The sequence below is a fragment of the Dunckerocampus dactyliophorus genome, chromosome 15, assembly GCF_027744805.1.
Source record: "Dunckerocampus dactyliophorus isolate RoL2022-P2 chromosome 15, RoL_Ddac_1.1, whole genome shotgun sequence".
NCBI lineage: Eukaryota > Metazoa > Chordata > Actinopteri > Syngnathiformes > Syngnathidae > Dunckerocampus > Dunckerocampus dactyliophorus.
In genome coordinates, this window is record NC_072833.1 from 8,401,044 (window position 1) to 8,414,465 (window position 13,422).

The 13,422-nt window shown below is 40.2% G+C and overlaps 2 protein-coding genes across 6 annotated transcripts; one reads left to right on the forward strand and one right to left on the reverse strand.

Annotated features, from left to right (window-relative positions):
- Window positions 1–135: 135 nt before the first annotated feature.
- On the reverse strand, window positions 136–2,967 carry ankrd16 (ankyrin repeat domain 16). Of its 2 annotated transcripts, none has more exons than XM_054753844.1 (7): window positions 2,513–2,967; window positions 1,821–2,041; window positions 1,694–1,736; window positions 1,473–1,581; window positions 1,229–1,390; window positions 808–886; window positions 136–298 (listed from the first exon to the last, which is right to left on the reverse strand). In XM_054753844.1, exons 1-7 carry the CDS (start codon window positions 2,848–2,850, stop codon window positions 150–152), a joined length of 1,101 nt encoding a protein of 366 aa, XP_054609819.1. In that variant the 5' UTR covers window positions 2,851–2,967; the 3' UTR covers window positions 136–149. The 2 variants fall into 2 exon arrangements, with proteins under 2 accessions (XP_054609819.1, XP_054609820.1); XM_054753845.1 differs by having other exon boundaries at window positions 166–431; window positions 2,513–2,965.
- Window positions 2,425–12,359, forward strand: glt8d2 (glycosyltransferase 8 domain containing 2). Of its 4 annotated transcripts, XM_054753842.1 has the most exons (11): window positions 2,425–2,559; window positions 2,680–4,349; window positions 6,742–6,788; window positions 8,435–8,527; window positions 8,592–8,793; window positions 8,883–9,000; window positions 9,067–9,151; window positions 9,249–9,361; window positions 9,437–9,603; window positions 11,402–11,514; window positions 11,589–12,359. In XM_054753842.1, the coding sequence occupies exons 3-11, from the start codon at window positions 6,770–6,772 to the stop codon at window positions 11,765–11,767; spliced, it is 1,089 nt and encodes a 362-aa protein (XP_054609817.1). In that variant the 5' UTR covers window positions 2,425–2,559; window positions 2,680–4,349; window positions 6,742–6,769; the 3' UTR covers window positions 11,768–12,359. The 4 variants fall into 4 exon arrangements, with proteins under 4 accessions (XP_054609817.1, XP_054609816.1, XP_054609818.1 ...); XM_054753841.1 differs by lacking the exons at window positions 2,425–2,559; window positions 2,680–4,349 and adding an exon at window positions 4,402–6,617 and having other exon boundaries at window positions 6,742–7,506; XM_054753843.1 differs by lacking the exons at window positions 2,425–2,559; window positions 2,680–4,349 and adding an exon at window positions 4,402–6,617.
- Window positions 12,360–13,422: the final 1,063 nt, after the last annotated feature.

Here is a 13,422-nt window from a genome sequence, read left to right on the forward strand (position 1 = left end):
TTGAAATCTTTTTTAAGTCAAACCAAACAGTCATATCACTAAAATCCCTATTTCTATCACCTCGGAGTGCACTTTATATCGTAATGTAAATGAATACAACCTGAAATGTTTCTTTTTCTTTAATGTATTACAACAATACGCAGGTAAAGTTAATTGCATTCAAAGACTTGCATTATGTCAGATTTTTTGGCATGCTGTCGTGCCATGACACCAGATGCATCCTGGGAATCGTCCAGGCCGAGCTGCAGCAACGTCCTGGCGACATCTGCGTGCTGACCGATGGACGCCATGTGGAGAGCTTGAGAGACAAGACAACATTGGAGAATGACCGCAGCATTGAGTAATAGTTTCTAAATGATATTATATAATATACTCCCTTCTTTGTGTGCCCCAATGGTCTCAAAGTCTACTATAGATGCCGGGTCCATGGTCTACAAAGCAAATACCCATGGGGGTCTTTAATTTACACGGGGTCAAAAAACATTGGCATTAACAGCTTTGGCTGTAGGCAACCTCCTGATGTAGTTTTTATTAACGCCACAAGTTGAGGCATTTGAGGTAACAAGTGGTCACCATCCAGCAGCTTGATCTACATCTACATGCGCTTTAAAATGTCAGTGGCACCACTCATATTTTTGATCTGAAACTCACGCGTGTCACACAGTTGTTTACAATCAGCGGTAGTCATGATGGCTGAGCAGTTTGCTGTTTAGCGCTATTACAACATTGGTTCTGTTAAACTTTATAAAAAAAATTTTTAATGAAATTCAATTCCATTTTTTGCATTGTGTGTGATAACATGCTTACCAGTTCTTTCCTTTTTGTCCCGAACGTGAAGATCTGCGCCCAAATGTAGCAGCATCTTTATAGTGGAAACATGTCCTTCCTATATGCGCATACACACACACACACACACACACACACACACACACACACACACATTTCCAAGTAGGAATACTTTCATAAAACAGCTGCCACTTGTGGTATTATCTTCATGTTGCCACGTGTCTGAGGGATTCTATTTAATGTGTGCGTTTACTTCCTGTTATAGCATTTTTGTGAAGTCTTCCCACTGTCCCAATTAAAAACAATACCTTGTATAGCCTATTGACAGCATTTTTGACTTGAAGCGTCATTGATTAAACACTGTATAAAACTAAGGCGTACATTTTAGTGAGGCACATCAATCAATGTAAGACAAATTATACATTGGAACATATAATTTTACCTTGGCAGCATAGTGCAAGGCAGTGAGCTGCATGCCAGTTGCCCTCTGATTCACGTCCACATTGAGCTCCCTTACTAGGAACTGCAGCGCCTCCTCCTGGCCAGTAACAGCCACCTGGTGCACTGGCTGAACCCCAAGTACGTCAGCTGCAGTTGGAGAAGCCTGCAGCACGGAACATGCAAGCAGGGTTAAGATGGCACGCAGTTAGAAATATGCAAAAGTCCAACAACCGGCATTGTTCTACCTGATGTTTCTCCATCAAGAGCCTGGCTACTGAGACATGTCCGTTCCTCACAGCGTCCATGAAAGGCGTGACTCCGCAGCTGTCTTTGGCGTCTGGAATGTAGCCACATCTGGACACAGTGAAGGAATGTGCCGTATGTAAAATAACTGCAAATACTACTACTACTACTAAAAAGTACTACTGTCTATTTAAAAACATACACAATGAAAATATCTACCTACCTCTCAAGTAAGATCTGAACAACTTCCTCACAGCCATGCATTGCTAAATAAGAAGCAAAAGAAATAAAGATGTATATTTAAAAAAACAAGACATGTGTAGTGCATTATAGATTGGAGTATGCCCCACCTGCTGTGTGCAGGGGTGTCCTGCACGTCTTACTTTCAGTTCTCCACACATCTGGGCTAACGATAAGAAGATATCGCACCACCAGAGGATCACCCTCCCTGCAGGCAATGTGGAAGGCATTCCAGCCATCTTTGTTCCTCAGCAGAGGGTCAGCAGAGTGGTTGATCAGCTCCTGGATTACGTCAAGGTTCCTCCGGGTGCAGGCCATCATCAACGGTGTCCTTTGAGGGAACGAGAAGGGCTGTCAGCAAATTCAACAGGACTTTGTTAACTTTTGTTAATTACAGCTGGGTTTCTCCTAAGCTTTTTCCAACGATGTTGCCAATTGGGGTACATCGTGTATTGCAATAACAACTAATTCATAGACCCATTCATGAGTCAAAGTAATTTATTTAGACTCTGACGTTAAGAACAAATAGTGTAAACTTGTTAGTATATATCAGTGATAAACCCTCTATTAGTATTTGTAGAGTAAACATTCTCTCCAGACTAAAAAAAAAATTATTCTGCATGTTTTTTTCTGCTTCAAGATTCTCCTCCGTGATTGGTCAAACGTTGAAGAGCCGGCGCGTTGATTGGTTGCAAGAATGACCATTCAGCAAGAGTAATAACGCCATTGATCCTCGGCTGGTGTTCAAAATTACCGCGTCACGCCGTCGAAGAGATCGTCTTTTTTCATTTACATTCCTCACCAATCAGCCTTCTTTAAGCTGTCGACTTTAGCGCCCTCCTGCAACAGGTAGCCAACACATGCTATGTGGCTCATGGAGGCTGCTTCATGCAGCGGCCGCTTGTAGTCGTTGTTATAAACTTCTACATCCATGCAGACTTCTTTTATTAGAAACTCTAAAATGTCCAGGTGGCCATGTCTGGCGGCGTAGTGAAGAAGGGTGTCTCCGGACCGCCCGAAGTGTTTGCTTCTGACGGCCTGAAAAGTCGAAGAGCCCCCTGACGTTATGTGTTTTAGCAGATGGCTAAAATGTCCGTCTTGGGTGAGTTTCACCAGCACTTTGAGACTGTCTTCGTCCATGGTGGATGTAAAGTCTAAAAAGACACCCTAATTGTCCCATAGAGAGGGTAGTCTACCCTAAACATGAAGATTTGTGTTCCACAACAGTAGTCTTTGCAGAGAAGCAACTGTTGGCCAACAATGTGCTTACACAGTGAATATTAAAACCTCGAGTAATCATATCTTGCGTACATTTAATTATAGTTCGCACATATCCACAGCCAAAAGAAATGATCCACACACATGCCATACATTTACGAGGACCAGATATAAACCCAGTTTTGCCACGCTTACTCCTCAGTAGCACGTAGCTATTGGTTGGCCTAAAAGTCACCGGAAGTGACTGGATTACGTAATCGTAAAGCGCCGTGTGTAGTTCTAATACTGTACAGCGAAAATATTGCGGGAGAAACAAAAGTGAATAAAAATTTATCCAAATATACTCAGACCTACACGTTTTTATTTTTTGTCGTTAGGGTAAACTATGAGTGAATTTTAAGGGTTTTGTTGATTTTTGAAACATTTATTTCATTCAAGAACATATAAGCATTCATTCATTTTAAGTGTTAATTGGGACAGTCAAGACCAATTTTTCTCATTTTAATTAATTAAACATGTGAAAATTAATCCAATATGGGTCTAAATAGGCAATGCAATTAAATTTAAAGAAAAAACATTTCAGCTTTGTGGTACTGGCGACAAAGGGACCCTCTAAATTTGTGTTAATATTCTTTACTACTGTTATTATTATTGCCACAACTAAATCTTCTTTTTGAGAGCATCACCATACTCGAAAGCTTACTAAATCTTGCAGGCATGTGTATACTGGGGGAAAATGTACATCATCACAGCACCCACGAAAATCATCGAAGCGGATACCGTAAGATGCACAGGTACTCAGCCATTTTGGTTTGTAGGTGCTGTCTTGGAGCGATTTGGATCATTTCCAGTTTTACTTTTTTTTGTGTAATATGCTCATTAAAATGTATCTGTATAATATGCCGAAGGCTAATACTTAAAAAAAGAGAGCTGCAGGCTGCAAATGGCTCCGGAGCCACACTTTGGACAACACTTGTCTAGCCTTTGGGACACTTCCTGATTGTGCAACCAGCCCTTTCCAGCCTTCGGAATTTATGCGTACTGTAGTTTTCAAGGCAAAAGTACAAACACAGCATTGTTTTCTCATTTCACTCACTGCATGTGTTGATTTGTTGCTGCTTTTAACCTGGTGGAACATAATGCACATGGCTAACTATATGAGATTAGGTAATTGTGTATTTATTTGCTCCAAATTTTGGCCTTATTAACAAAGTTAACACACTAGGCAGCAGAAAATAATCATTATGTTAATTTGATTAAACGAGAACAGTTAATCCTTTTTCTGGCAAAATTGAAGCGAATGACCACAGTCTTGGCAAATAACACGACTCCCATCAGGAGGGGAGGGGGGGGACTAGTCTCATTCCCCAACATGGACCATGAACACCAGGACTGAGAGTCACCGTCCTTCCTTCTTCCAGGCAAGTAGCTATTCTTCATATATTGCAAATGATATTTTTGTAATAAAGCATGGACTGTGTGTTGTTGTTTTCTTATTGTCCTTTATTGTCAGCACGAGAACAGAATGTGCTACTTTTGTTCTTTGACAGGGAAAAAGTCCATTAATATATTCTTAAAGCTTATGTTAACATAAAAACATGTCTTCAAAATATTTGTGATGCATTGTGCATGCTTTTAGAACGATTATATGTGTTGAATTGGATAGTTTTCCTTGTATTGTAGTTTGTTTTTGCTTAATCAGACAGTGCATTATAAATATATTTATGTTTAAATCATAACAGCAGTGTTTTCTATTGATATATTTTATATCAATGTTTTTCTATAGAAACCTGTTGTGTGACTAAATGTGTTATAGGGTTTTTAAAATATTTGATATGCTGACAATACATGCGACTTTAGTGTTCTTATATGTAATATGAGAATGCAATAATTTAAACCATGCTCTAAGATGGTTTAGATGTGTTGTAAAGAGTAATTGTTCAATAGCTGGCCCACTCCGGAGCTTTCTGGAGGGAGTGTTTCTGAACCTAATCAGTCCCAGATGTTTTTTGGCAGCTTTAAACAATGACAAACAAACCAGATACGCATGCATGTAACAGACGGTGTGTCCTGCTGAGTGCTGGAGTGGAGTTTGCAAATTCTCATCGCACCTCCTGGGCCTCAAAAGCAATAAGAAAGTAACGTTATTTGACTTCAACATGTTCTAAGTGAAATGAAACATCTCAACAGGATAAGGGAGACGTTGTGGGACGTTATGTGCTTTATTTGATGGGTTTCCTGTCGAGAGCTAGAAGGCAAATCATTTCCTTGCTGAATCACAAGTATCAGGAAGGAAGTAGTAGAAAAAAAATACAGACACATGTGCCATCAATACCTATGGGGACTTTCCAGCCCCCACAACCCACAGCAAAGTTCCTAAGTTAATGGCAAAAAACACAGTTAGATAGATAGAGCATCTCACAAGCAAGCTCACAAGGTTTTTTAAATTACAGCAGATCGTCTCAAGGGACAAACATGGATATACTTTAGAGTAGTCAGTGTAGAGCTTGTAGATTTGCCATCCACTGAGAATGAGGTAACAGAGAGCGTGTTCTGTGCTTGCTACAATTACTCGTGACTTCGTAAGAGCCACCCCCGACGACTACTTAGAGACAAATGAGGATCCAGAACCTTTTCTTTTTGAACCTGAACATACAGAGGATGAGATACAAGTTTTCGAAGCTGAGCAGGCAAGAAGAGAAGGTGAAATGTCGGAGCAGGCGGGGACAGAAGCCATGACTTGGTGGTGTAAATGTGGAGCTTCCCAAGCCATCCCGACAGGAATCGAGTGTTTCTGCTTCACCGGGTGGCACACAGTGGTATTATCAATGGAAAGGCTTTGTGTATCAGGTGAGGAGGACACTGCTCCAAGAGACTGCATCACAACCAACAAAGAATTGTTAGCGCTAACAAACCCTGCAGTGGTCGAAACTTTTTTCCACCTACCCAAAACAAACTGGAAAATATGCCCCAGACTAGCTGGACAGGAAAGACAACTGTCCATCGAATAAGTCACCCGCAAGGAGGACCCCGCTCCAAGAGACTGCATTGCAACGAACAAAGAATTGTTAGCGCTAACAAACCCTGCAGTGGTCAAAACTTTTTTCCACCTACCCAAAACAAACTGGAAAATACGCCTCAGACCAGCTGGACCAAAAAGACAAGTGTCCATCAAATAAGTTACCCGCAAGGAGGACCCCGCTCCAAGAGACTGCATCGCAACGAACAAAGAATTGTTAGCGCTAACAAACCCTGCAGTGGTCAAAACTTTTTTCCACCTACCCAAAACAAACTGGAAAATACGCCCCAGACCAGCTGGACAGGAAAGACAACTAACTGTCCATCGAATAAGTCACCCGCAAGGAGGACCCCGCTCCAAGAGACTGCATTGCAACGAACAAAGAATTGTTAGCGCTAACAAACCCTGCAGTGGTCAAAACTTTTTTCCACCTTCCCAAAACAAACTGGAAAATACGTCCCAGACCAGCTGGACCAGAAAGACAACTGCCTATCAAATAAGTCACCCGCAAGGAGGACACTGGTCCAAGAGACTGCATCACAACGAACAAAGAATTGTTAGCACTAACAAACCCTGCAGTGGTTGAAACTTTTTTCCACCTACCCAAAATAAACTAGCCCCAGAGCAGCTGGACCGAATGGACCGCTATGCAAGCACTGACTACTCTAAAGTATATGCAAGTTTCATTTCTATAGTATTATACCTTGAGAAGATATAATGTACCGTTTCATTTATTGCAAATTGATTGTCGTGACTTAATATACATTTTTTTTCTCTTTTTCATATTGTTTTAGCGGATGTTCCTGCAAACAAGCATGAACTATGGCTCTTCTGAGAAAAAGTGAGCAAGAAATAGTTTTTTTTAGCATTACGCACAGGTGTGGACTCGAGTCACAGTTCTGATGTCTCTGGAACTGACGTGACCGTATCATCAAAGACTTGCAACTTGACCTGGACTTTGTCATCAATGACTCGGAACTTGCCTCTGACTTGAAAATACTTGAGATTTTCAGTGAACGTGTTGAGTAGAACGCGTCCCCATTCAAAGTATTCAGCTAACGTGATTGTTATGTCATTTCCGTCAAGACAACATATTTTCCCATTGAGTCGACCTCACTGAATGCATCTATTAACGTCCAATCAGGTTTAGGAACAAAACGAAGGTGTGGATGACATAAATCCTTAATGCTATGTCAGCACTCTTTTTCTGTGACCAGGTCTTGTCACGCTGGTCTTATTTTATTTGAAAAATAAAACAACCCTAACCCTAAAATGCATTCAATGTATTTGCCAAATTGGATAGGTTGTCACATTGTTATGTAAAACAAAGAAAAACAAAATGATACATGTCTTGTCTGCATCTGAATTGGCAGAGGTCCAGGCTTTATTTTAAGATGTGTAGCGAAGCCTCCTCCTATCTTTTTTTTTTTTCCAAACCTGTGAGCATCTAACCTAGGGTGGGTCAGAGGCAGTGTCCCGCCCATGACGACGGAGTTTTGACCTTCATGATGTCATGAAAACCCTGAACTTCAAAACCGACCTTTTGAGGATCTTCAAAGGTCATTTGCTTGTTATTTTCCTCCCCTTACATATGCTTGAAATTATTTTTAATTGTTCTGGCATTGTGCATATAAGCATGAACAGTAGTAACAGTAGTAAAAAGCTGGTCCATGGTTGTTGCGGCAATGCTAAAGCTAATTGTCTTCTCATCACAAGACATTAACTCATTCAATACCAAAGACGTAGTTATGCGTTTTCGTCAACGCGGAGGCCCGTTACCAACGTATTTATAGGGTTTTTTAGCGCAAGAGGCCACAAGACGTGATGATGCAACTCTCCACTAATGCATTTTACTTCAGAGCAATTTTAAGCCATAAAAACGACCACAAGGTGGCAGAAGTGTATTTGATAAGAGCTCGGCAGAGATCTTGCGAACAAAAAAATCCCACATGAGAGGAAGGAGGAAGTGAGAGAGCGTGGAGGAGTGTAGCGCGCAGACGTTTGCGCATTGTAGGGAAATTTTAACGCATGCGCACACGTGCACACACATAGTTGAGTTCCAAATGTGAAAATTGTAAATAGTTCACGGTGTTATATTTGTAAAGAAATCATTTAGATGTAAAACGACCCCCTTTTTGTGTTATGTATGCATAGTTGTTAAGATATTTGAGCTGTCTAAAAAGCAAACAACATTTGTGTCAAAGTGAAAGTTATGCTTGAAATGTATCCTTTCACAAAAAGCTGGTTTTCTCCCTTTTCTAGTCGGGAACTGATATTTTCCTGAAACTTACCTATGAAGAACGGAAAAAGGTAGAAACAAACTTTTTTTTTTTTTCTGATGAAAGACGGGAGTCTTGAAATATCGGTCAAAGAGGTTTTAAAGGGTTGTCTTTTGAAAAATGGGATTGAATGAGTTAGTATGAATTATTTATGACAGGTACGATTCACGCATACTCTGGCTTTAAATCTGCAATCTGTGTGTTTTAGTTAATCGGCTCCTCCTGGTGTTACTGGTGCTGATGCTGTGTCTCCTCCTGCACGGCACGCTATTCAGAGGCCCCAGTCAGCGCAGACCTTCGGGTAAACGCAAATGTGTTTCATCAGTGTGGAGATTTAGAATAATCACTTAAAAACTGCTCTAAAGGTCACTGGAAGAATCTTGGTGGTGCAGCTCCGGAGCAAGTAGCGAGACAGCCAGAGGCGGATGATGTCATCCCTATTGTCATCTGCGCATCAGAGGAGCGCGTGGGTGCGACCATGGCGACCATCAACAGCGTTCGCAGCAACACGGACCACCCTGTGTTCTTTTACATTGTCACTCTACGTGATGCTGTTACATTGACCAGGTTGGACCGCATTACCGCAACCTGAACCAATCGCAGGATGCCCGGGGGTATACATGGCCTCTATCGTGACTTTAGCACTCTCCTTTCAGACGTTACATAGAGGAAACACAACTGAAAGGCATCAAATATAAGATTTTGGAGTTTAATCCCATGGTTCTGAAAGGGAAAGTGAAGCCCGACTCATCCAGGCCGGATTTGCTACATCCAGTAAGTTTGTTCAAATCATGCATAGCACAGTTTTGTTTTTAACATTTATAATCATTTGTTTTGCAGCTTAACTTTGTGCGCTTTTACCTACCGCTGCTTCAGATCAACCATAAGAGGGTCATATACTTAGATGATGATGTCATCGTGCAGGGTATGTATTATACCAACAAGCCAGATAAAGATTTTGCGTGAAGATGTCTATCCCTGTCCAGTTTTCGGCTGATATTTGTTGTACTTTCCTACTGTAGGTGACATTAGGCGTCTATTCGGTGTCAAACTGAAGCCAGAACACGCTGCTGCTTTCGCCACAGACTGCGACCTGCCCTCCACTCACGAGATGGTGCGCAGTGTTGGCATGCAGGTGGGCGTTATTTAAGTTTGGAGTCGCAAAAAGCGTTAAAAAGGAATGCAACTAATTGGTTTGTGTCCCCCGTAGACAACCTATATGGGCTTCCTGGACTACAGGAAGCAGGAAGTGAAAGACCTCGGCATCAACCCAAATGACTGCTCTTTCAACCCTGGTGTGTTTGTGGCTGATTTAAGCAAGTGGAAAAAACAGAAGATCACCAAACAACTGGAGAAATGGATGGAGGGCAATTTTAGGTGTGGTGGTTTGATAGAAATGTCTATTATCAACATAACATAAATGCTCTAATTATTATAACCCGGGGCATTTATTTACCCGAACCTGTCATTTGAAGACAGATTTTATATAAAAAGGTCATTTGTAACTTTAATAAGGATTCGGAGTGTACGAGACTATAGAAAGGGAAACATAACTCTTTATTAACAGCTAGAGTACCGTATTTCCTGGACTGTAAGTCGCTCTGGAGTGTAAGTGTAAGTCCCACCAGCCACAAATGCACAATGAAGAAGAAAAAAAAACATATAAGTCGCATTTTGGGAGAGGATATTTATTTTATAAAATCAGAGACCAAGAACAGATCTAACGTAACGTGAATAGGTGGTATGTTAACGTAACAAATTAACTAGGGTGGTTCGATAATATCGGCCCATTAATATAATCGGCCTGATATTGTCATAAAAATGTAATATCGGTTGATATAAGTATTGGGTTTTCGCTATAATGAAAACCCATAATTTAAAAAATCTGCTGTGTATATTACACTGTTGTCAGTCGACATTTTCACCCACGACGAGGCTCACCAAATGTGGCGATTCAATTCGCAACGAGACAGGAGTCGGGGTAGGCGGCACCAATCGTTTTGCTCGCTGCTCAACTCAACAAGCAACAATTCTGTCGCGATAGCGAAGTGGCTACAACAACCTCATGACCCGGAAACGGAAGTAAACTTGCTAGGTAGATAGTGTGATATCTTCATATATCAACTAAAAAAATTTTTTAAAAAAGAGCAGAACTTATCTGTTTTTGGGTGGCTTTATTGCAGAGAGGGCGACAACATCTTTTCTCTAGCATAGCGACGTCACAACTGATAACGCCTCCATCCAGCAGACATACTGTACTCCACATTAGTCCCATCCAGGGGCATTAAAGTGTAACAACATGACAAATACACTATACAACTGATAGATACTTTTATTAATATCCAAGAGAAATGTCTAAAAATTCTTGTGGGTCACCGAAATGTGTTAATTCCATGACATGATATGTGATGTTACACATACTGGTACGGGTTGACGTCGGAATCGGAAATTGAGAGTCGGAAGACATCAGTTATCGGCAAAAAAGCCAATCTCGGACATCCCTAATATTAGCAGTTACTCCGATAACTATAGCCTAAACAACATAACTAGTTTACCTGCAGCATAAGTTGATGTTTACATCGTAAATTGTCGTTGGTACAGGAGTGATAGGATTAGCAGATACTGGCACACAAACCTAGAGTGGCCTCTTGCGAGCCTACTAAGTCACTCCGGAGTATAAGTCGCAGGACCAGCCAAACCATGAAAAAAAAGTGCAATTTATAGTCCGGAAAATACGGTAATCCATCATTTATGGTGGTTAATTGGTTCCAGAATTTCCATGAAGTACAATTATAAATGGAATATATTTCTAGTTACATTATAGAAAACCTATTTACGACCTTTTTAAAATTATTAGCGCCCTCTAGACATGGCGTGAGTGGCGGACAGGAAGTGAAGTCGGGGGTTCAGAGTTGAGTTTCAACTTGCCGCGAGTTTCGGCCGCAACAGTAGCCTGTGATTTTATTTGGGATTATTTTGCCTGTTGTGCGATCATTCAAACCTGCACCAAAATATTGCTGTTCCGGCGATCAAATCTGGCATTTGTTTCTCACCGAACATTACAGTCACATTACTGACACCAAGTGACCAGTGTAGAATACTATGTCAACATCTTTCAATGCGTCCTTTGAATGCATAAGTATTTTAAATCGGTGCGTTTTTTTTTCCCTCGCAGGCTGAACATCTACAGCAGCGCTATGGCAGGAGGTGTGGCCACTCCGCCCATGCTGATAGTTTTTCATGGCAAATACACAATGCTGGACCCACTGTGGCACGTCAGGCACCTCGGTAAGATCATCCAAGCCTATTCTAGAATTTAAAAAAACCCTGTAAAGTCACATAAAAAGGAGTCTATATTCTAGGTTGGAGTCCAGATGTTCACTATCCGGAGAGCTTCCTGCAGGAGGCACACCTTCTGCACTGGAATGGCCCATTCAAACCATGGAGGTACCCTGCTGTGCACGTGGATAGATGGGAGAAATGGTTCATCCCAGATCCTTCTGGGGAGTTTTCCTTGATAAGACCAGAGACCGATTATTGATTAGGCCTGTGGAGTGTACCATATTGGAGCAATAGGGGTGGACAATGTCGAAGTCAAAAGCGTACACTTTCAAATATGCGGCTTGTACTCGCAGGAAATTGGCTTGTGGTAGTTTTTGTTCATTATCTTTGCTTAATAAATGTGTATTGTGTGATTATGTCCTACATAATTCATGTATATGGTCCCAATGTAATTTTGTATGTATTTTAAAAATATTTGTATGTTGTACCACAGTTTGAAAGTCGATGTTGTCGCATGTTGCTGCAAAAGTGACTTGTCACCAATGATTTCATGTGTGCACAAAATGGATAGTAAAATGTTATTTAACATAATGTACTATAGTAATATGACCATTACCTCTGTGAGATCCACTTAAATAACAAGTAAAAATATTTTTATTGATGAGAAAGCTAATCTAAAAAATTCTGACAATATACACATGTTACAGTATAAAATATTATTTTTATTTTGGGTTTAGTAATTTTTTTGTACATTTAAGCAATTTTTTTTTTTTAATCTAATGTTGCTTTCATGCTGTTGGATTTTTCACGATAAATGTAAATTGCAATCTCATTCTTATTTTACGACGGACAATTAGGGCCACAATAAAAAAAAAATTATAATTTCTTGTGAATTTACGACTTATCTTGTAAATGTACAACTTTTTTTCTCGTAAATTTATGACTTTTTTTCTTGTATGTGTAAAACTTTTTCTCGTAAATTAACTTTATTCTCGTAAATTTACGACTTTATTCTGGAACTCTCAGATTATTAAATTCCGTTTTATTATTTGGGTGACACTTAAATTATTAAATCATTTAATAAATAGAATAATAAAATCTTTTCTTCCATCATGAATGCGAATCAATCACTGAAAAAATATACATGTGCACAAACTCCACCGGGTGTCAATTTACGAGAAAAATGTAGTAAATTTATGACAATTTTTCTTGTAAATTTACTTTTTTCTCGAAATCTCAAAAAAAATCTTTCAATGTGGCCCTAATATTCTTAAAATACACTTAAAATATTAAATCATTTAATAAATATACTCAAATATTTTCATCCATCATGAATGCGAATCAATCACTGAAAAAAAATGAATGTACTTGTGCACAAACTTCACAAATAATTGTCCAAGACTTTGTAACCACCAGGGGGCGTAATAGTCCCTAATCTCACAGCTGTGGGGATATTCAGCATGACCGCAGAAAGAAGTTGCTATTAAAAGCGAGTCCTACAGTAGAGTCATTCTGCATTTGCAGTCCGGCGCTTTCAACAGTTGCACATGCAATATGAGCAATTCAAACCAATTTAAGGATTAAAAATGCAAACAAATTTAACCGACGCATAACAGACAGCAACTGCACCTTGTTTAAACACATAAGTGCTCGGTTCATGTATTATTTTGAGGGAAATACCTTCTAAATTCAAGCATTTCTATTTGTCCCGCTTCACTGCATGCACCATATTGACGTAACAGTTGTACCACAGGATGTCCTTCTTCTAATAATGTTAATGATCTCTGGAATGATGTTACTCAAGTGCTGACTTGGGGTCAGCAGTACTTTGTGAGTGCGCGTTTGTGTGAGACAAAGGAGAGGTCAAAGTATCCCATGTTTGTTTTTGACTTTCCAAGCTGCCCTTGAACGCAC